Here is a 21,909-nt window from a genome sequence, read left to right on the forward strand (position 1 = left end):
GCCTGGGTGACTTGGAGAACAGTGGGGATCATACTGCCAAAAATACTGTACACTAAGCATTGTCCTCTGCTTTAAAACTGGACACTTGACATTTTGCTTCAGACATTTCCCATGGGGGCATTTCATTGCAGCCTAAAAAAGGTAACCAATAAATGCTCAGCATTTTTATTACCAGGTAATGTGTGCAAAGAACTTCACCCAGTCCCTAAGCCTTACCCCTCCCTGAGCCTCTCCTCCCCTCCTCCCTGTGCCCCACTCTTCCCCATTATCAGAGATAAAGCTCTGAGGTCAAGTGGGGCTCATGGATGTCTATCACATGTATTATTTGGTAATAAAAAGCAGCGCCTTGACATCTTAGCGAATTATTTTAAGACACCACCCTTTTCAAAATGCCCTGCTTTGTTTTAAATTTTAGTGAATGTAGTAAGTCACTAACAGCGTGCTATGAGTTTTCCCTTCATTTGACCTGTCTTCTTCCCTAACAGCCTCCACTGGCCAGGAAGGACTATGGGCAGGAGGAATGGACAGTTTGGGACAGAGGAAATGAGGGTGGAGCCCCCAGATTTCCCCTTGACCTCACAGTCTTGCCTCTCTCCTGGTGTCTGGGAAGGGATAGAGCCGCTTGATGCTTCCAGGAAAAAGAGGAGGCAGAGAGGGTACAGTGCCTAATTTTTCCCCCAATCGGGCGTCTGAAAGGGGAGCAGCCATGAAATGGACTGAAAAGAGAAAGGAAATTACATGCAAATCCAGTTCCACTGATTTTATAGAGAAAAGTCAGAGACCACGTCTCGTTCCTATGTGTACCCTTTACTGATCTAGCATAATTCCTTTTACATGGCAGATGCTCAAGCACCATTTCTTAAATAAAGGAAGAGAAAAACATGAAAAAATTGTGACTGCCTGACTTACGCCCTTATACTTCTCACTTTCTTAAGTCTAAATATTCAGTATAAGAATGTCATGAATCATTAAAATATGTATAATCCAAAATTTTAACTTGGGTAAATTAAAATGATTTTTCTGACAACAGAGCAACTAACAAAATTCATTGGTTTGAAATCCACTTTTAGAATTGCTTCCTTACAATCCCCTAGTTCAGTCGCGCTCCTCAGTGGCCCACTTTCCCCATCCTTTCTTACTTTCTAGTGGCAAACTCAACAATAACAATGAAATATCATTGCACAAGATTGTGTTTTGATTGAGGGTGGTGGTGATAGGGTGGGGTGTTGTCCATACCTACTTAGGAGGACGAATGGAGGTGATAATTTGTGTTTGAAATATATCACATACAGGTTTTTAAAGACTAGTTACTGGAAAATCAGGGTTCAAAAATATTGTCGATAACATTATATATTAATTTTATTCATTAATCAAACAACACACAGCAAAATAAATTGATAATGATGAAGCAGCAATTGAAATTCATAACCAATCAATAGTAACACTATCAAACACATTTGTGCTCTGTCTTTGCTAGACTATCTATTCAGAGGACTTTACATAAAATGATTTACTTAATCCTCACAACAACCTTATGGGTAGTGTTATTAGCCCCATTTTTCAGATGGCGAAGCAGGCACAGAGAGTAACTTGCCTGATGTCATACCACTAGAAAGTGGCACAGCTGGGACATAAATTGGTAATCTAACTCCAAAGCCTGTGCTCTTATGTACTATGCTATCTGACCTCTCTAGACTCAAGGCAATGATCATGCACTAAGTAGAAAGGTGGTCTACAAGTCTCTGTGTAATCTGGCCCCTCTGTTGTCTCTCTGACCTTACCTCCTGCTTTATTCCTTCTACTCTAGCAACACTGGCTTGCTTGTGTTTCTGAAATTTGATTTCCCCTCATGGCCTTTGTGCTTGTTTTTTCCTGTGTTTTGGTTGTTTGCTACTCTACCCACATAGAGAAATGCCTCACTCCCTTCACCTTATTTAAGTCTGCTCAAAGGCTACTTGGGTCTCTCCTGACTGTTTTAAGTTGCAACCTCCCCATACTCCTTCTTCCTCTGCTCTGCTTATTTTCCTCCGTAGCACTTATCAGTCTGATACATTATTCTCTTAGGATGCCATCAAGTTCACCTCAGAGAAAGAAAGAAAGAAAAAAAACCAAAAACACTGCTGACTATAAGATGCCATCTACCAAAAGACACATCCCAATTTTAGGTTTCATAAAATGTGAAGAAATGTTCATCATAGCATTAATGGAATCTTGTTTATTGTATATTTCCCCACCATCACCCGAATGTAAACCCGTAAAGGTAGGGATTTTAGCCCTTTTGTAAATTGCTATATCTTCAGTGCTTAAGCACAGTGTCTGACGCATAGACAGCACTTGGTAGCTCTTTAATGGATGAATGAACTCCCCAAATGAGGAAATTCCCACTTTCAGCTTGTATGCATGGAAGCAGAAATTCTGCAGTGTTGCTGCATTGTATGGCAGCCAGACTTCCTCAACAGAGTCTGAAACAGGGTCCTCAGAAAATTGTATTAACTAATTTTAGTTTATGAATATTTTGTTGGCTTTCAGTAACCAACTTAGTAATTAACACTTAGTCATATGTAAAGACAGACGTCTGTGGAAGGACTTAAATTTTTAGGATCAGATAGCAGCGCATTGGGAGAACCATCTCAACCTCCCAGTGGCAAGCTCACTTTTGTTTGCAATTCGTTACACTAATGCAGTTATTGTCATCATCGTAGACTCCTTCTTCTTCCTCTTTAAGACAGGAAATACATTCATATGGTTAAAATATTAAGTACAAAAGGGTATTTAGCAAAAAGTCTCCCTACTATTCCTTGGCCACCCAGGCAATTAATATAGACAATTATTGTTTATCCTTCCGGATATACATATATGTATATGTACTCTCTCGCTTGTAATAACACAAATAAATGTAGCACGTTGTACACACTGTTTTACACCTTACTTTTTCCCATTCAATATATCTTGGAAATTGTTCCATACAAGAAGAGGTATTCTTCATCCTTTCTTACTGTGTTCCATGAAATGCTTTAAAAATATTTTTTAAAGCCCTAGGAATTCCTTGGAAGAGGAGGGTGCAAGAAAGAGGGCCCCCATCCTGCTCCATTTGATTGATTTCATTTGTTTATACTTCCTACATCATTTGAACAAAAAGATTCAGAGGCTAAAATGTTGGACAGCCACCTCTCTCAGGAGATGCGAAACATGACCAAGGCAAGCACTTGGAACAGTCAAGTAGTTTCACATGCTCTAGAGTCCAGGGTGCAAATTTCTGCTCTACCTGTTTTGAGAAGAACAATAATAGTATCTTCCTCATATGGTTGTTGTTAGAATTTTATTAGATAATAGCTTTAATGTGCCTAGTACTTTAGTACATGAAGCAGAGTAAGTACTTAACAAAGGTTAGAGTGGAGACTCAGATATCTTTGGTGTATATCATCAATTTCTTAACAACTGAACATTTAAAGATATTACCCTATAATAGTACTCAACTCAAACTTTATTGGCTCATGTTACGGAAAAGTCTGATACTTCAGATATGGCTTGATCTGGGGCATCAAGATAATCTCTCCAGGATCTGGGCTTTCATTATATCTGGACTCTGCTCTTTATATTGGTTTCTTTCTCTGGCTCTATACAAGGGCAAGTTGGCTGTCAGTTCCTGCAGTCCTATAACCTCCCAGAACCAAGTTCATCAAGGAAGACTCCTCACCTCTCTCCTTAGAATCTCAGCAAAAGTCCTCTTATGACTCACTGGATCTTATTGGGGCATGTGCCTTTGTGTTGGGCCAATTCCTATAGCCCTGTGTGTGAGATGCTCTGATTGGCCTTGATTCACACGCCCACCTCTAAAACAAGCAGTGGGAATCCTCCCCTCAATTCAAAGCATATGGCGTAATAACAGGGGAACAGGGACTTTCTTCAAAGGAGAGCTAGACTACTGTTCCAGGAGAAAGTTTATCAGGATAGGAAAAATAGGATAGATGCTCACTATATCCCCTGATGGACTTGACTGCTTGCCAGTTTTTTTTGAAAAATATTTTCCCAGCAGTGCCACTAGCATTTGCTCGCATCAGTACTGTTGCTCTGTGAAAGGTTCAAAAGGTCATGTTGCATTATTTAATAAAAGTAATTTTGGGACTTCCCTGGTGGCGCAGTGGTTGGGAGCCTGCCTGCCAATGCGGGGGACACGGGTTCGAGCCCTGGTCTGGGAGGATCCCACATGCCACAGAGCAGCTGAGCCTGTGCGCCACAACTACTGAGCCTGTGCTCTAGAGCCCGTGAGCCACAACTACTGAAGCCCACGCGCGTAGAGCCCAGTGCTCCGCGACAGGGGAGGCCACCACAGTGAGAAGCCCGTGCACAGCAATGAAGAGCGGCCCCCGCTCGCTGCAACTAGAGAAAGCCCGCGCGCAGCAACAAAGAAGACCTGACGCAACCATAAATAAATTAAAAAAAAATTTTTTTACATTGCTTTGTATTTATATCTTTAAGCAAAGTCACATCTACACCCTCTTTTAAAAAAGTACAGTCCAGGTGTGTTTCCATTCTTTGGAAAATAAAATAAAGAGAATTGCTTACTTATGAAACACCTTAACTAGGAAATCCCATTTTCAGTTCCAACCGACTTTTTGTAAGACTGTTTATTAAAGGACAAGTTTATCAGCTCCAGGCCCAGGTACTCTTACCTCCTGTAGAGAATTTGACTGTCACCTCTCCACACCCACTGTGTTCCCCCAACCTCTATAACTAGCTGAACAGGCAGGTCCTGAATAGCCAGGATGGGGTTGAAGATTTTACTGCCCCATTGCACAGCTAGACTGGGTCCTTTGAAGTTCGCATTACTAGGTGATGCCAAGATTCCCTGGAAGCTTAAGTTGACTTAGTATGGAGTCATTGCCACGTTCATCAGCAGTTCATGACCCAGAGCAGGTTGCAGCTGACTGTCTCATTTGCCTGAGTCTGTGGCCCAGGTGAGTACAAGACCAGGGGAGTCTGTAGGCTCTCTCTTGAGATCAGAGTACAGCCAGTCAATGTAGATTTGGCCTCCAGGCCAGCAGGATGGTAACTGACCTGGACCAGAACTTTTCAAAGCCAGCCCACATGTCAAAGATCCCCTCTCTCCCCAGTTCCAGTTCTTTAATGATGTTGACTATGAGCAACCAATGGCCTGTGATGGCAAACACACTGTATGAATAATTGGGGCAGGCTCAATAACTCGCAGATATTAGGTGGAGGGTCCAGAACTGGCATGCAGTTTGAGGAAAGAAGAGGGAGCTGGGTGTGGACATAATGGTCTGCCCGCAGCTCAGGTGTCCATGGGCAGAGGAATGGAAAATGAGAAGATTATGAGCACAGAGGGGCAGAGGAGAGAAGTCTTCTCTTTAGCTTGACTGTTTCATAATGCTGCCTTGCCCAGGATCTCAAACACCATACTAGTCGTGGGTAGTATAAAGAACTAGAAGAGCTCCAGCTTACGCTTCCCACTACCCTCTCCCTACCTCCAATACCCGCATACACACATGGCCTTTCCAGGGCAGGGCCACAGTTTGTGAGACCCGAAGTGACCCACAACCAAGTCCTTAAGCTGCTCCCTCTCTCCCAGGTATGTGCATAGTGAGTCCTAAATAGCTCAGAATCCGAGGTCTCAATAGGTCATTGCCACAGCCAGTCTCCTTCCTGTGAGGGCACTGCTAACTAGGTCTGGTTCAGGTTTCTGGGTCAGAGCAAAATGACTATACTGGTATTTGGGTACTTATTTCATGGTATAATAAATATCAAGATCTTTGGTTTTTTTTTTTGTTTTTTTTTTTTTAGTTTGGATATCATTACTTTATTATAAAAGAAACACGGAAATTATTTACAGGATGAAAGATTTCAGAACTTCAGTGGCAGCTTCACGTGATGCCATTGGGGGAACGGGCAGCTTCACGTGATGCCATTTCAATAGTGACTTATTTTAGTCGACATATTTTCCAAGAATGTCACCATCTCTAAATAAGAAATAATCCTTGTCATCTAGAACTACTTTGGTGCCTCCATATTCTGGGAGAAGAACTTTATCTCCAACTTTCACACTAACTGGTTGAATCTCTCCACCCTTTCCTTTAGAGCCTGATCCAACAGCTACTACCATTGCTTGCAATACTTTTCCTTGCGATTTTTCTGGAAGCATAATGCCTCCTTTGGTTACAACTTCGGGTGCACTTCTTTCAACTAATACTCGGTCAAAGAGGGGAAGAAACTTTCTAAATGCCTGTCCTGCCATGACTCGGGTTGCCGCACTTCGTACTCTCGCTCTCTGGCCGCCGCCGCAAAGGAGAGATCCTCAGGCCGACCCCCTGGCCACGTGAACTCGAGAAAAAGACCTCCCAGCGCGCAGGCGCGCTCGCCCTCGCCCCCGGCCCCTCCCCGCGAAAAGGGGCCAAGATCTTTGTTTTTTTTAAAAGCTCAAAATTCATAACCATTTAAAACAAATCAATGAAACTACAAATTTAACACATTTCATTTTAATAGAATTAGTGATTCTAAGTTCTGCTGTGTCCTTCAACTTCGGGAGAGTTGCATATCTGATGGGTTGGTTGGACCTGAGTACAGTGCCTTCCTGTACCTTTCAGTCTTCTGCCTGGAGCTTTTGGAATCTTGGCCTGTAGGTAGCTACTCAGGTCTGGCCAGAGACTTAGGCTCCCTGTTTTTGATTTTTCCTTGCCATTTTAGGAAGGATGGTCCTTCTCCGGGGCTAACTCCTGCCTTCCCCGGAGGAATGAACCACTTTTTCAAAGAGCTTTTCTCCCAAAATTCATACTCAGCCCCTCCCTCTTTTTGAGGGGTGGGGTGGGGTAGGAGATGGAGTTGCAGGAGCTGATTGATAATGAGAGGGGGTTAGAAAGGCTTCTGTGAAGGAGAGAAGAGGCAAAGAAGAGGAAGGGGAGAGAGTGGTGAAAGAGATCCAAGAAACTGAATGAAACTGCTGACTAATATCTGCAACTAGAGTATTACACCCACAAAAATACAGGGTTTTTTTTTTTTCTTCAGTACTTAAAAATAGCACGGTATAACAGAATACTGAAAACAGATGTGCTTGGTTTCCTGAACTACTGATTCAGCAAACATCTGAGTCTCTGTCCTCTCTGCCAGGCCCTGCTATAGGTTCTCTCCCACTCTAGGTTCATTCTGGAGTGCTAAAATTCTTATTCCCATTTCATGGAGAGCGAAGCCTGGGCTTCAGCATGGTATAGGTCAAAATGGCATGTTTTGTTTGCAAACCTAAACAGAACCGGGTTTTCATTCTAGTCCTGCCACTTTTGAATGGTGTAGTCTTGGGCAAATTAAACTTAACTTTGCTATATCTGTTTTGATTACCTTCTGCCTTGCAACAGAAAACCAAAGAATGCCTTAAAACAAATTGTCTGGGATGTAAGCTGGAATCTTTCTGTTAAGCAGATACTTGGCTTGAGGCTTTCATCTTTTTTGTTACAAGCTGGTTGTAGTTGCATCCTTATCTGGAAAGAAAGAAGGGCAAAGGTCAAGGTCAAAAGCTGTCTATCAACAAGTTATCTGTTCTTCCCCACTCTTTTTACTCTTATAACTTTTATTCTGAACTAATTTTAGAATTGAAGAAAGGTTGCAAAAATTGTACAAAGAATTCCCAAATATTTTTCACCCAGATCAAACTTAACATTTTTACCCCAATTACTTTGTCATTTTTTTCTCTCTAAATATATATATTTTTCCCCTGAATCATCTGGAAAAGAATTTATAGGCATGATGTCCCTTTACTTCAGTGTCTAATTCCTAACAACAAAAACATTTTCTTAAATAACACAGTGCAGTGATCAAAACCAGGAAGTTAACACTGATATCATTGCAATTTTCTAATCTACAGGCCTTATTCAAATTTTGCCAGGAGTCCCAATTATTTTCTTTTCTGGCCCAGTATCCAAACCAGGATTACACACTGCATTTTGATGTTGTCTCTATAGTCATCTTCAGTCTGGAACGGTTCCTCTTTCTTTGTCTTTTATGATTTCAGTATTTGAAATAGTACAGGATAGACCAGTTATTTTGTGGCATGCCCCTCAATTGGGGTTTGTCTGATCTTCCCGATTAAGTTCAGATGGTGCATCTTTGGCATCTTTGCTAGGAATATCACAGAAGTGCTGCCCTTCTCACAGTGCATCGTCTCAGGAGGTACATAACATTTGTTTGTCCCACTATTAGCGATATTAATTTTGATCATCTGTTTAAGGTGTTGTCTGCCAAACTTCTCTACTGTACATTTAACTATTTTTTTCCCTTTGATGTTAATAAGTATAATTGGGGGGATATGTTTTAATATTGATAAATATCCTGTTTCTCATCAAACTTTCACCCTTCAGTTTTAGCATCCATTGATAATTCTTACCTGAATCAATAGTAGTTGCCAGTCTGCTGTTCGTATAAAAACCTTTCCAGGAAGCTCCATCTTTCAACTTCTACCTATTTTGTTAAGAACTTTGCCCAGCCTTAGTTGCAAGAGAGCCTGGGAAATGCATTATTATGTTATTCTGTTTTGGTATAAGCATATTGCTACCCCCAGTAAAATTGGGGTTCTCTTAAGTAAAGAGGGGAGAATAAAAACTTACTACACCTTGCCAACCCAATAGCATCATTGTAAGGATTAAATTAAATGGTCTTTGTAAAAACATCTACCAAGGAGCCTGTAACATGGTTGATATTTTAAAATATCCCTCCCCAACCTGTGGGAACACGGTTTTGTTTGTTTTGTTTTGTTGATCACTTGTGGTCACATAGCTAGTAAATAGCAGAACAGGTCTACAAACCCTAGTCTGGTCCCTACACCATAGTTTCCTTTTGTTGGCTTTAGAAATTCTGTATTCTCTTAAATCTTTTCAGCTATATGACTAAAACTACCTCTACAGTATATTAATATATAAAACTATAATCTATACAACTGTTGTAGAATGGTCCTGTTTACTAGATGAAGATAACATTATGTATATATTAAATAATAAAACCTGACTTAAATATCTTTATATTTGGGTGTGTTCCTCTCCATGTAGTCCAAGGCAATTGTTCTCTTTTGGGGTAATGGCTATTAATTCCTCCAGGAATCATAATCTGGAAAGACTTCGAGGGGAAAATGGTTAGAGAATAAGGGTGTCTGCTCAGCATTATAGATAAATACAACCCCGTGTTTTACTGATTCTTTGCAGTTTTAAAAATATTTAACAGAAAGAGAGAATTGTAAAACTCCTTTGTCTCCTGCCAACGTTAAGAATTGGAATTTTAAAATTCCCTTGTCACAGAATCAGTATGAAAGAACATAAAATTTTAATACCAGTTGGCAGCAGAAAATGTCACTTCATTTAACTCAGAATTTTACACTGAACATCATGGAGAATAATAATATCAGTACATGACAGAAATAAAAAATGATGATAGAAAAGTGATAAATCAGGATACAAAATTGTATATACTCAATGATAATAGCTAAGTTTAAAATATATGGGGAATTCCCTGGAGGTCCGGTGGTTAGGACTCTGCACTTCCACTGCAGGGGGCCAGGGTTCGATCCCTGGTTGGGGAACTAAGCTACCGCAAGCTGATCCTGTAAGCTTCGTGGGGTGGCCAGAAAAAAAAAAAGATTAAATAAAATAAATTTAAAAATTGGGTAAGTATTTAAAATATATACATAGGAAGAAGCCTAGAAAGAGATGTAGTAAGATGTGAATTCAGAGTGGTTATATTTCGGTGGAAGGATATGGGGCATGTTTTCTTCTTTCAACTGTTCCATAATTTTTACTGAATAAATTTTTCTTTAAATAAACATGCCCTTTTTTTTCCTCTAAATAATCACAAATAATAACAAGCTTAGAAAAGGTATTAAGTAGAAACAGTTTCGGAAGAGAAACATCTGGAGCCCCTGGCAAAACTATTAGTTTGCTTTTGAGGAGAAACCCAAGGAGCCCCATGTTGCAGCTGATGCCTGAACTTGAATTTCATTTCATCCATCTTGGTACCATGTATTTTCCTCCCTCCCTTTCATTCTTTCTTTCCTTCTTTTCTCTTATACTGTAAGGTAGGTGAAGAGATTAATTTTAAGAAAGAGATGAGTTTCATATAGTAGAAAGAACATTACAGTTTAAAGCCAGATAGATATGAATCCTGACATCATCATTTATTCATTCCACAAACATTAACTGAGCAATTCCTATGCAATGTACTGTTGTAGGCATTGGAGATTCAGCAATGATTGAAAACAGATAAAAGTGTCTGTTTTCGTGAAACTTATATTCTAATGGGGGTAGACAGTGTGATTTAAAAGGTCCTGGAAGGACCCTTGGATCAAAAAATACCTTCCTAACAGATGTTTACAATGCATAAAAGTATGCCATGAAGGACTTAGCCTTTTGGGTTAACAAACATCTTTTAAAATGCAAATATCAATGAAAAGAGTACATCCTCATCATGCTTAACTGTCCTTCATATGTTAGTGTGAATTAATTGTCATATACCTCAGGAGCTAAATGAGAGCCATGCTTTGCTAGAATGAACATTTTAATTGCGAGAGGCCCATTAGATACTATCGGGGAAGGGTACTCTTGAGTGGGTTTCCAAGTAAGCACTATGAGGGTCCTGTGGCACGAGGTAATTTACGAAGGGCAAAGCAGATGAAGAGAGAACAGTGGTAGGAAATAAATTTCACCCTTAACATGTATGAGTTTGTCTTGGGGATCCAGAAGTCTTCCCAGGTTTAGGTACCTCCCCTGCCTCCTTCCCTTCATAGCCAAGTACTTCTTTTTAAAGAGTGCCTTAGAACCAGGACATTCCTGAGATACATATCTGTGACCTTTCTAAATCCCTCACATTATCAAATACTCCTAGGATGTATCATCTCTTTCACAAAATGATTAAGATATAAATGAACGAATGAATGAGTACATTTTTTAAAAAGTAGTAAAGATCAGGAACAGCCCCATTGAGATGCAAATGCAAGTTCTCTGCTCATTCAGTAGCTTGCCTCTTGCTCACAGTTTTATTTTTTTATTTATTTTTTTAATAAATTTATTTATTTATTTATTTTTGGCTGTGTTGGGTCTTCGTTTCTGCGCGAGGGCTCTCTCCAGTTGCGGTGAGCGGGGGCCACTCTTAATTGCGGTGCGCGGGCCTCTCACTATCGCGGCCTCTCTTGTTGCGGAGCACAGGCTCCAGACGCGCAGGCTCAGTAGTTGTGGCTCACGGGCCCAGTTGCTCCGCGGCATGTGGGATCCTCCCAGACCAAGGCTCGAACCCCTGTCCCCGGCACTGGCAGGCAGACTCTCAACCACTGCGCCACCAGGGAAGCCCAGCTCACACTTTTAAATGACAGTTCACTGTCAGAGACCTCTGGGTCTCTGAAAATAACAAAATTTAAAACATGTAGATACCAAGGTTTATACTTTCATCTCTATCTCTACATCCTCCATCCTCCCTCTGGTTCACTTTTCACCTCAACCATGATGGTGCTTCTATTCCTGTTATTCTGAAATTGCGTCACGTAAGGTTGTGAAGAAGTTCTGTGAGAGTCTGGGGTCCATCCTGAGTCTTCAAAAGAACTCAGGTCAAAGAAGAGTCTCTTGTAAGGATATAGGGGAATCTTCAAGGAAATCTGTAGGAAGTACAGCCTGGCCTCATGAGAACTGGAGAGTCGACATGCAGGTAGTGTGTGTGTGTGTCTAGATATGTCAGGCTTCATAATCTCGTCTGTGCTTTTTTCAGTGAGTCTATTCCATTCTCTCGCTTTCTGTGCTGACTCATGGCCTCTCTGCTTCCAGGCTTGCAAGTGGCTTTGGCCACTGCCCGGACCCCAGCGCATTCTCAATGTAACCTCACAGCTCAGCTCCCGGTAACTGACTCAGGATGACTCTGGGAATCTGACTGGCTCAGCTTGGGTCAGGTGTCCATCCTGGTCCGGTTAGAAGGTGTGCTTAATAAATGTTCCCTCATTATTGCTGCTTATGTTCTCCTTTATCTTGGCTTACAGAGTGTAAGGGAGGTGGGAGGACAGGAGATTTGGTGCATCCTGTTGCAAAGACCCTTTGGACTGTTCAGTTTTACTTGAGTTTAGTGGTAGTTGGTATTATTTCCTAACAACAACAATTACTGGCAACAATTTCTTGTGCTACGCACTTTTCATATATTGTCTTCATTAACTGTCTCAACCTCCTTACTTTCATCCCCTTTGTGCAAAAGGAAACGGTTGAAAGAGCGAGGTTAAGTAACTTGCGAAGGTCACAAAGCTCAATTACTGGGATTTGAGCTGAGATTTTTGTGACTGCAGAGCCTGTGCCCTCTCCTGATTTTCCACATCTATCCCTGGGCATGTCATTGGCTGCTCCTGACCACTGCCATAGCTTAACCCCAGTACTTCCCTCAGGTAAGCTCTCCCACTTTGGAGAAGTAGATAATTTGTTAGAAGGAGAACCCTAACCAATGGGTTACAGAGGTCCACCCAGTAACAGTGTTTCCCTGTTGTTTCCAGTCTGAGACAAAGCTGTGATCTTGCCAGAACATATGTAGACAAGAAGAGGTTGCTCTCTTGGTTTCTCATATTGAGTCATCCACCAACTCAAGAAGTGGTCCAAACACACACTACACTTTGGCTTTTTTATATAAGTTATAAGTTACCATTAATGTTCAATAATAGCTTAGTGCTTAGTACCTGGTATGTGGTGGTATGTTCAATAAGCTTTTTTTTTTTTTTCCCGTTAAACTGAACTAGCCAACTTTAGCTTATATCCTCTCATAAAATTGAAGCCAAGGGTCATCAGAGCTGGTTTGTTATTATCCAAGGGTCTTACTCCATTTGAGCCACTGTAACAGAATACCATAGATTGGGTGGCTTATAAACAACAGAAATTTATTTTCTACCAGTTCTGGTGGCTGGAGGCCCAAGATCGAGGTGCTGGCAGATTCCATGTCTGGTGAGGATCCACTTCCTGGTTCACAGACCTTTGTCTTTCTGTTGTGTCCTCACAAGGCAGAAGGGACAAGGGAGGTTCTGGGCCTCGTTTATGAGGGCACTAATCCCATTCGGAGCCCTCATGACCTAATCACCTCCCAAAGGCCCCACCTACAGTGCCATCACATTGGGTGCTAGGATTTCAACATAGAATTTGTAGGGGGAAACAAATAATCAGACTTTAGCACCAAGTTGAAGTTGAAGGAATTGAAAGGAATTGTGATTAACAGGTTAGCAATGTTTCGAATAGATGATTCTGTAAAAAAGAAATGACACTTTTCAAGTAAAAATGAGCCACAGACTTTCAAACTTTATACTTGAAGGAGAAGATCCCAGTGGAGAGGGATCAACTGGATCCATAATATCATCATTGTGTCCCCAGGATGTACCTCCTCAGGTCTCTCACAAATTACTCCTGCCACCAATATGTTGGCCTCTAGGAGGCACTGTTTCCCCTCCAAGGCTGTGGACCCATCACTGGCTGTGAATCAAATCTACAGCTGAACCTAACTAAAGCTGTGTTTTATCTGCTAGGAGATAACCACAGGGAAATAAACACCAAGAGTGAGAGTGATGCCAATCTTTATAATCTGGTTTATAAGGAGAGTGTATTGATCCTGTCTTCCTGGCTCTTGGACTATTGATGAAGATTGGGCCCTCTTTAATCCCAACATTGAGGAATCATTTACCAGGCTTGGTGCTAGGGCTTGGGCAGAACAAAATGCAAGATCCCTTCTCACAGTCAAGTCTAGTAGGGGAGAGACATGGCAAAGGAGAGGCCCTGACAGCCTTGCTTAGATCCACCCTCACAGTGCCTGGTTTTCTGCTTTGGCACTGAGGATACTTCCCTTCAGACAACACCTATCCCCGGCAGGGTAGCCATTGCAACACGCAGCACATTCCTAACTCATTTTGTCAATTCATGTACTTGATAATAGAGGGTCTGTTTGTTGCATATGCATTTGAATTTACTATGAAATAAATTTCTATTTTATGTATAAATTGGCCAAAACACAGGTATTGATAGTAATAGCTAAGAAAACCAATTAGCTAATTCATTCAATTGGGATTATGTTTACATCTTTATTCTCAAGATTCAATATTTAATATTGAATAATAGGTTCTACTCTCATTAAATCCAGTTCTGCTCTGAATAAATGTCATAAAATTTGAACGATACAAGTTTATTTTAATTTTATAAAATTTATATTTGGCAAGTCTAAGGCCAATCAACACTTTTCTAAATTGATTTGTTAAACCCTAGGATTCTAATAAAACTAACCAATAATGATCCTTTATAGAAGAAATGTGAATGGTATCCTCGTTCATCAATTTGATTATTGTTTGAAATGTTACAGATATTATCTCAGGTCCATTCCTTCACCCTAACCTGGTTGTGAATGTGCAGGACTGAAGGGCCACATGTCATGCACATATCTTTTATTCTGCTCTCCTCCCATCAAACGATGGGAGAAGAGCATAATTTCCACATATATACTTGGTTATCTATGCTTCTACCTTTCCCTTTTGCTGTTAAGGTTGTTAGCTTTCAGTTCCCACTGCTATGCATGATAGTACTTTGCACTCTGATTTGCTCCTTGTGATCTAATGTGGACTTTTAGTAGTGGCCAGCTTTTATTGAGTATGTACTGTGTTCCAGACATTGTTCTAAGGACTTTGCAGGTATTAGCCAACAGAATCCTTGTAACTGCCCTTAGGTGGTCAGTAGGGTACCTACCATTATTATGCCCATTCTGTGATTATTTGGCCGAAGTCACACGGCCAGCAAGAGGCACAGCTTGGGATTCAAACCCAATCAAGCTAGAGTCTACAACACTATGCAAAAATATACAATACTGCCTCAATATTTAGGTGTATTAGAATAGCTGAAGTTCAAGGGTAAGTAGGATATTAGTAGAGTTTCCAAAGGACTCACCTGTGAATTACATCTTGTTACATATATAACCTCTCTGAGACTGTTTCCTCAACTATAAAATAGAAATAATAATAGAACTGACCTGATAGGACTGCTTGAGGATTAAATGAGTGTGTGTGTGTGTGTTTATGTATATATGTGTGTGTATGTATGTATGCGTGCCGTGCATACGTGAAGAACCTTAAACAGGACCTGGCATATAGCAAGTACTTATTATGCTAAGCACTATTCCTGTGCTTACCTCAATAAATGATAGCTGCTCTTACAATCATCTGTGAGTTTCAAGGACAGTAAGTCTTTCTGATATCCAATGGTCTAGGTACTGAGAAGCCCTCACGCTCATTCCTCCTTCATAGCCCTCTTCCACAGCTCCTTTACCCTCTACCAACATTTTTTTAACCTTTTTTTTTAAATTGAAGTATAGTTAATTTACAATGTTGTGTTAGTTTCAGGTATACAGCAAAGTGATTCAGTTATATATATATATATATATATATACATATATATATATACACATACACACACACACACATATACATATATATTCTTTTTTCAGATTCTTTTCCATTATAGGTTATTACAAGATATTGCATATAGTCCTCTGTGCTGTATCATAGGTCCTTGTTCACCCTCTACCAGCTCTTAAGGACCCTGCCGGTGCTAAGGTGGGAGCTCTCATAAGTGGCTGAAGAAGAACATTTCCAGGGTCCCAGGGACTTGCCACTCCTTAGCCTTGGCATCTGCTCCACCATTTTTTCCCTGGCCGGCCTGCCCCCACTTCCACTTTTTCTCAGGGGACCCCTCTCCCCAGGCCCAGTGTGGGTGGGAAGTGCTCTCTGGCTGTCCTGCTCTGCACAAGGCTTTTGTTTTCTAAATAAGTTTTATAGCTAATCACTGCAGGGGAATGGCCTGGAAACTAGCTGTAGGAAAATCCATAAGAAAGTACGAAGGTGACTTAATTTGGCTCTAGTCTATAATCTTGACTTCTGTTGAAATGGTAAACTAACATCCATCCCCTTCAGGCTCTGCCTCTGTGCTTTTACTTTTGAGAATAAAACAGATTTACCAAGAGGCTTTGGCCTCTTGTTTTCTTTGGGTGGGCCTTTACCTCCTGCTGCCCAGGCAGGTGTAGGTGTTCTGTTTCCTCAGGTGGGCCATTTGCATCTTTGAGGAACTGCAGGTGGGGACCTCAGGCAGTTAAATGTACCTTCCCCTCCCTGGGGATCATCCCCTCCGGGCATTTCCTCCCTAAATTGGGCAATGAGTTTAGGTGATCTCTGGGCAGGGCAAGAGGTAAAAAATAAACAAATAAAAAACAAAATTTCATAGAAAAATTACAAAGGGCATTTTGTCTAAGATCCAAAATATATTTATCAAGAGAAGCATTTACTCTGAGATAGACAAGAGGCGTTGCCATAAAATGAAATTATATTTAGGTTAAAATCATCTTGTAATCCAACTTGTAATCCATAATAAGAAAATGAAGTGACCTTAAAAACATTTTATGAGTCAAATGAATAGCGAAAGAGGGGAGGGAATTATGAACGAAAGGTAAGTTATTAGGCCAGCTGCCAAAGATATTAGTTAAAGGCACCCCTTGCCTCCTGTCTTCCTCCTGCCCCCTCCTTTGTTCTTGCTGGAGCCTGTGTGATATTTTTAAGAAAACCACATGTGGTTTCTCTCTAGGCTAACATACCTCAGTACTTCCCCATTGCCTTCAGGATAAAATTCAAAATGTTTGATTTATATAAGTCCCTCAGGCTTCACATTTGCCTTGCCCCAACTTCCTAAACGCCAGCTTCACTGAACAGCCTCAGTTCCTAACTGTTCTTACCTCCAGAAGTTTGCCCGGGCTTACCCTCCACCTAGACCACTTCCCATCCGCAAAGTTGGCTCCTACTCGTCTTTCAGTTTCAGTTCCCCACCTCCCAGAATCTGGTGCTCCCACCTGCCTCTCCTATAGATTTCATCCCACTGTGTTAAACTTCCCTGCTGGCTAATCTGTATGTCCAGTTCAGCAGACCTCAGTCTACAGGAGGCCCTGTTTTGTCTGTTTCACAGGCCTCCATCCAGGTTAGTGTTTGGCTCTTGTAGACACTTAGTAAATAGTTGTTGAATGAAAGGATGGCCAGGGGAGGAAGTTGCATAACTGATAAGTGCTGTGGATGGGAGGACTGACAGATGTAGTCTTGTGGGCTGGGGGCTGGGGGCTGCTCCCTCGTGCTGTGTCAGGTCTCTGAGTGCCTGGTCCTCACAACTGGACCGTAAGTTGCTTGAAACCCTGGAAAACTGGCTTCTGCTAACTGAACCTTGCACCGACCTTAAGTTTGTTCATTTGTTAATGTGTAGGAAGATATGTTAACTGTCAGGAGGAAGAGACTCCTTGTCAGCACTTTTTGTGCCCACAGGAAGTTACAAGGAAGCCAGATTACAATCAGAAGGTTGCTTGTGGGAGCCTCTTTCCTTCCTTCCTTCTGTAAACAGCATTTACAACAGCCTACTCTGTTGGAACAAAAGCATGTGGGTGATCTTAAGGACTGCCCTTCAGCTGAGGAAGTTAGGAGACTGTTCTTCCTGCTATGCTGGCATTACTGTGCCAGTAGAGTGGCCCTAGCCCTGGATGCTGCAGGAATCACCCCTTGGGGTGGGCCCTGGGTGCCTTTCTTTTATCCTTCCAAGGTTGACCAACTGACCTTCTCACTAATGCCTTCTATTTACACATTCAGGCTGGTTATGTCCAGATTTACCTCATGGAAACACTTAGAAGTCTCTTCCGGGCCATTGACATACCTCTGCTGTGTCTGATGCCAATCTTATTTCCAAATTCCAGGGTAGGCCTGGTGGGCAGGGGTGTCCAGGGCAGTAATCACCTTGCTTGTAGTTTCCAAATATACTTCTGCTGATATAACCATAAATAATGCTTATTCTTATAGCAGGGCCCGTGTGGAGATTTAAAATTCAGTGTTTGCAATGAAATATTGGAAGTACTTGATCATCAGGTTGTCAGGGAGAAAGAATTCCTATACACTCTTAGGCTCAGTTGTTGGGGGCCTTTGAATTAAACTGACAAAGAACAGATACGCAGGAGAAAAGACAAAATTTAATCACGTGTTTTTATTAATGTGTGTTGAGGAGTTCACAGAAAATGTGACTCACAGGGGCAGTTAGGATTGGGGGCTTATATACCGTCTTAATGGAGGAAAGGGGAGGGGAGGAGGGCATTTACAGGAAAACAAAAGACTTCTTAATAAGGGAAGGGGAGGGGGAGAAAGGGCATGTATGAGAAAACAAGTTTTTGGAAAGGTAAATGGGCCCTGAGGAGTATCATGGGAGATATGATCGTTTTTGTGACAATGTTTGTTTTGTCGTGGTGTGGTGACTTCTCAAGATCTCTGGTGATAAGAATGTTCCTTGGTTGGTTTCTGACAATTGGGTGCTTTGAGTTATTTTGGGAGGCTCTGCTTTCAGACAGATAAGAGATTTCAGGAACTCAAATGACTTCTGCTCAAAATAATTTTTATGCCACAGTGACATATTCTGGACCCCTTCACAGTGTTTTTACTCTAGAGTATTTCAGTGGGTAGGAGAGAATTGGATGAAATTGTTCTCCCAAATTATATCAGTATTTGTATTTAAGCCCAGAAACCTTCAAACGAGGGGCTAGAATATAAAACAAATAAAAACAAACATAGTGACTAGGATATTATTTACTGGATCCAGACGACACTGTTGTTTCAAGTGTAAAATATTGCTTGCTCAGCAAGATTCCTTTTAGCAAATTAAGGGGGATAAGAAAACAATTTTATTCAAACCAAATGGTTTAAAATTATTAGGCCAATTTTTTTTTTTTAATTTATTTATTTTATTTTATTTATTTATTTTTTATTTATGGCTGCGTTGGGTCTTCGTTTCTGTGCAACGGCTCTCTCCAGTTGCGGCAAGCGGGGGCCACTGTTCATCGCGGTGCGCAGGCCTCTCACTATCGCGGCCTCTCTTGTTGCGGAGCACAGGCTCCAGACGCGCAGGCTCAGTAGTTGTGGCTCACGGGCCCAGTTGCTCCGCGGCATGTGGGATCTTGCCAGACCAGGGCTCGAACCCGTGTCCCCTGCATTGGCAGGCAGACTCCCAACCACTGCGCCACCAGGGAAGCCCTATTAGGCCAATTTTATTTAATCTTTTCCCAGTTTTAAGGGTGGCATTAATAAACCCTAATAGTATATTTTCTGCACCCTTTTCTCTTTCTCTGACAATCAAAAATAATCTCATTCATTCAAGAAAGATTTATCTTACTAGCCCTGTTCTATTTGCTGGGAGTTTTATTTTATACCTGATTTTGTGATGTGCGAAAGATGGACAAGGAAACTAAATACAGGATCAAAAAGACCAAGAGCTTGCTACCCCCAGGGAGATGAAGTGAATGAAAACTTTGAGGAAGCGGCCACCAAAAGAGAAAGGAAAAAAAAACAGAGGGTGTATGCCGAGCAGTCTTAACTCCTGAAAGGTTAGAATTGGTAAATTATGGCTAAAGCTGGAGAAAAGGTTCAGTAGCTACAAAATAACGCAGCAGACCTTATCTTTTGGAGAAATAGGACACAGAAGAATAAATATCCTTGATATCTGTTGCGTTGACAGAATGACCTCATCTCTTTGGAACCTAGAAATCGAAAGAGTAATGAGGCTTTCTAGAATAGTGATGCCAGGTTAGAGGAGTTTGACCTGAGCTAGACAGGACTGAATGAGAGAATATAGGGTTGAGGAGATAAGCTGTTGTACAAATAATATGCTTTCTGGTCAGCTGTGTTTAATATATCATATGGTTTCTAAACATTTCCTAATTTGGTTCTTACAACAGTCCCTTAAAGTACTAGTGTTATTTCGATTTTACAGAAGAGGAAACAAATTATGTAACTATTCTTTTACTGATGAACATTTTGTCCTGTTTTTTTCCATGCTCAATTAAACATTTATATCATATGTCCTTAAGTACTCCTGTTTTTATGTATGTTGATTTCTTTGCATATTTTAATGGATAATACAAGATTACTTTTCCATATTTGCTCTGCTTATAACTAGGCAAGAAACGTACATATTTAAACCTGGAAGGAAATAAAAGTGCTAAGCTAACAGTATTTGTATTCGGTGGTGTAATTATGGCTGATGTATTTTTGCTTCCCGTTTTCTACATTTTTGTACTGAGTATGTATTAGTGAAAATGAAAATAATGCGTAAACTTACAAATCTGGTGTAGCTTAGGGAAATATTCATGAAACGTTTCCTAAAAGCAATAACTATAGGTGAAAACATTATCTCAGTGTAAGCCATGACACAGGCAGATAAAATCTGAAATACATTAGCTTCAAAATCAATATAGTATGTTGTGGTTCATAAACTAATTAGAATCAAATCTTATAAACACTTTATAAGGCATGCAGACAAGGCCAGGGTTATAGGAGGCTGGCTGGGTGGTCCAACTTGCAGGAGAAAATAAGAAAGGACAGTGGGAGAGGCAGGCTGAAGCAGTGAATAGGAAGGGCCCAGCCTTCAGAGTCAGCTGTGGACTGACATGTGGTTTTGAACAAGTTCCCTCTTCTGTAAATGGAAATGATTCCCACCGTGCAGATCTGTGCTGAGAATGGAGCCAACTGGAGTGGGCTCAAAAAGGGTAGAAGAGGAATTAGAGAGAGCAACTATAGAAAACTCTTTTGAGGAATTGTACTCTAAGAAGCAGAAATGGAGAGGTAGCTAGAGGGGAATGTGGTAGGGGAAGTTTGTTGTTGTTTTAAAGCCCATTCATGTGCTGATGGGAAGGATCCAGTGGAGAGAGAAAAAGTAGTGATGATGGAGAACTGCAGCAGTGGTGCTCTTGAGTAGGTGAGAGGGGAGGATTAGCCTTAGGTGGGCGCACAGTGTATGGAAAGCAGCAGGGGGACAGGGAGTGAGGTGCAGATGCTGGTACACGGATGGGAGGGTTTGCAAGTGTCTTGGTTGCTCTTGACTGTGTTGTGTAATTAAGTCCCTCTAACAAACAGCACCACCAAAGGGAATGCATTGGGAAGGTAAGTGGGGGAAGTTGGCAAATTGAGGAGAGCAGAGAAGCCGTGACATAGTCGTTTAGGAGCGCAAATTGGTAGGAAACGTATAATCGCAGTGGCAGGGGAGGTAGGGTCACTGAGGGCCTGCTGGAAGTCAGTAGGCCAGTGAGGTCAGCTGGCACTGCTGTGTGTTCTCCTCCAGGCACAGTGATTGGGCTGAAGTCAAGGTGGCAGCAGGGCTGCTTCCTTCCGGAGGCTCTCGGGGAGAACAGGTTTCTTTGCCTGTGCCAGTTTCTAGAGGCCACTTGCACTTCTTGGCTCATGGTCCCTTCCTCCATCTTCAAAGCCAGCAACACAGCGTTGTTTCATCTCCTTCACTGACTTTGCTTCCTTGCTCACATTGCCTTTTCTCTGACGCGGACCCTCTGGCCTCCCTCTCTTGAGGACCCTGGTGATGGCTTTGGGCCCACCCAGATACTCCAGGACAGTCTCCCCATCCTCAGATCCTTAATCACATCTGCAAAGTCCCTTTTTGCCATGTAAAGTAACATATTCGCAGGTCTGCGGATGAGGACTTGGACATCCCTGGGGGGGCCATTATTCTGTCTCCCAGAATTAGTGAAGTTGAATATGTTTTCATATGATTATTAGCTTTTTGTATTTCTTTTGTGAATTACCCATTCCTGACATTTTTTTCTATTAGTTGTTAGTCTTTCTCATTCATTTGTAAGAACTCTTTGTCTTAAGGCTATAAACCCTAACAGTGCAGCATTTTGCATATTTCCCCCCAGGTTATTGCTTGCTTTTCAACTTTGTTTACAAGGTATTATCTGACTTAACAAAAGCGTGTTACTTTTTAAAACTTTATATTGTGGAAGATATCAAACAAATAAAAATAGAGAGATCAGTATATTAAATCTCCACATATTTATCACCAAGCTTAAATAATTATC

General features: G+C 41.3%; 2 protein-coding genes across 2 annotated transcripts in view; one reads left to right on the forward strand and one right to left on the reverse strand.

Moving 5' to 3' along the window:
* The window catches only part of G3BP2 (G3BP stress granule assembly factor 2), a 68,703-nt gene that overhangs the window by 2,004 nt on the left and 44,790 nt on the right, over positions 1 to 21,909 (forward strand). The gene's annotated exons all lie outside the window — the stretch shown is intronic.
* Positions 5,795 to 6,392, reverse strand: LOC130708193 (10 kDa heat shock protein, mitochondrial). Its single transcript, XM_057546222.1, has one exon. It carries the CDS (start codon positions 6,251 to 6,253, stop codon positions 5,945 to 5,947), a length of 309 nt encoding a protein of 102 aa, XP_057402205.1. The 5' UTR covers positions 6,254 to 6,392; the 3' UTR covers positions 5,795 to 5,944.

Source organism: Balaenoptera acutorostrata, chromosome 5 (genome assembly GCF_949987535.1).
Source record: "Balaenoptera acutorostrata chromosome 5, mBalAcu1.1, whole genome shotgun sequence".
In the NCBI taxonomy this organism is placed as follows: domain Eukaryota; kingdom Metazoa; phylum Chordata; class Mammalia; order Artiodactyla; family Balaenopteridae; genus Balaenoptera; species Balaenoptera acutorostrata.

What these genes read in the sequence shown, in the direction of transcription:
- LOC130708193 (XM_057546222.1), bottom strand. Translation starts at nt 6,253, where the DNA reads ATGGCAGGACAGGCATTTAGAAAGTTTCTTCCCCTCTTTGACCGAGTA.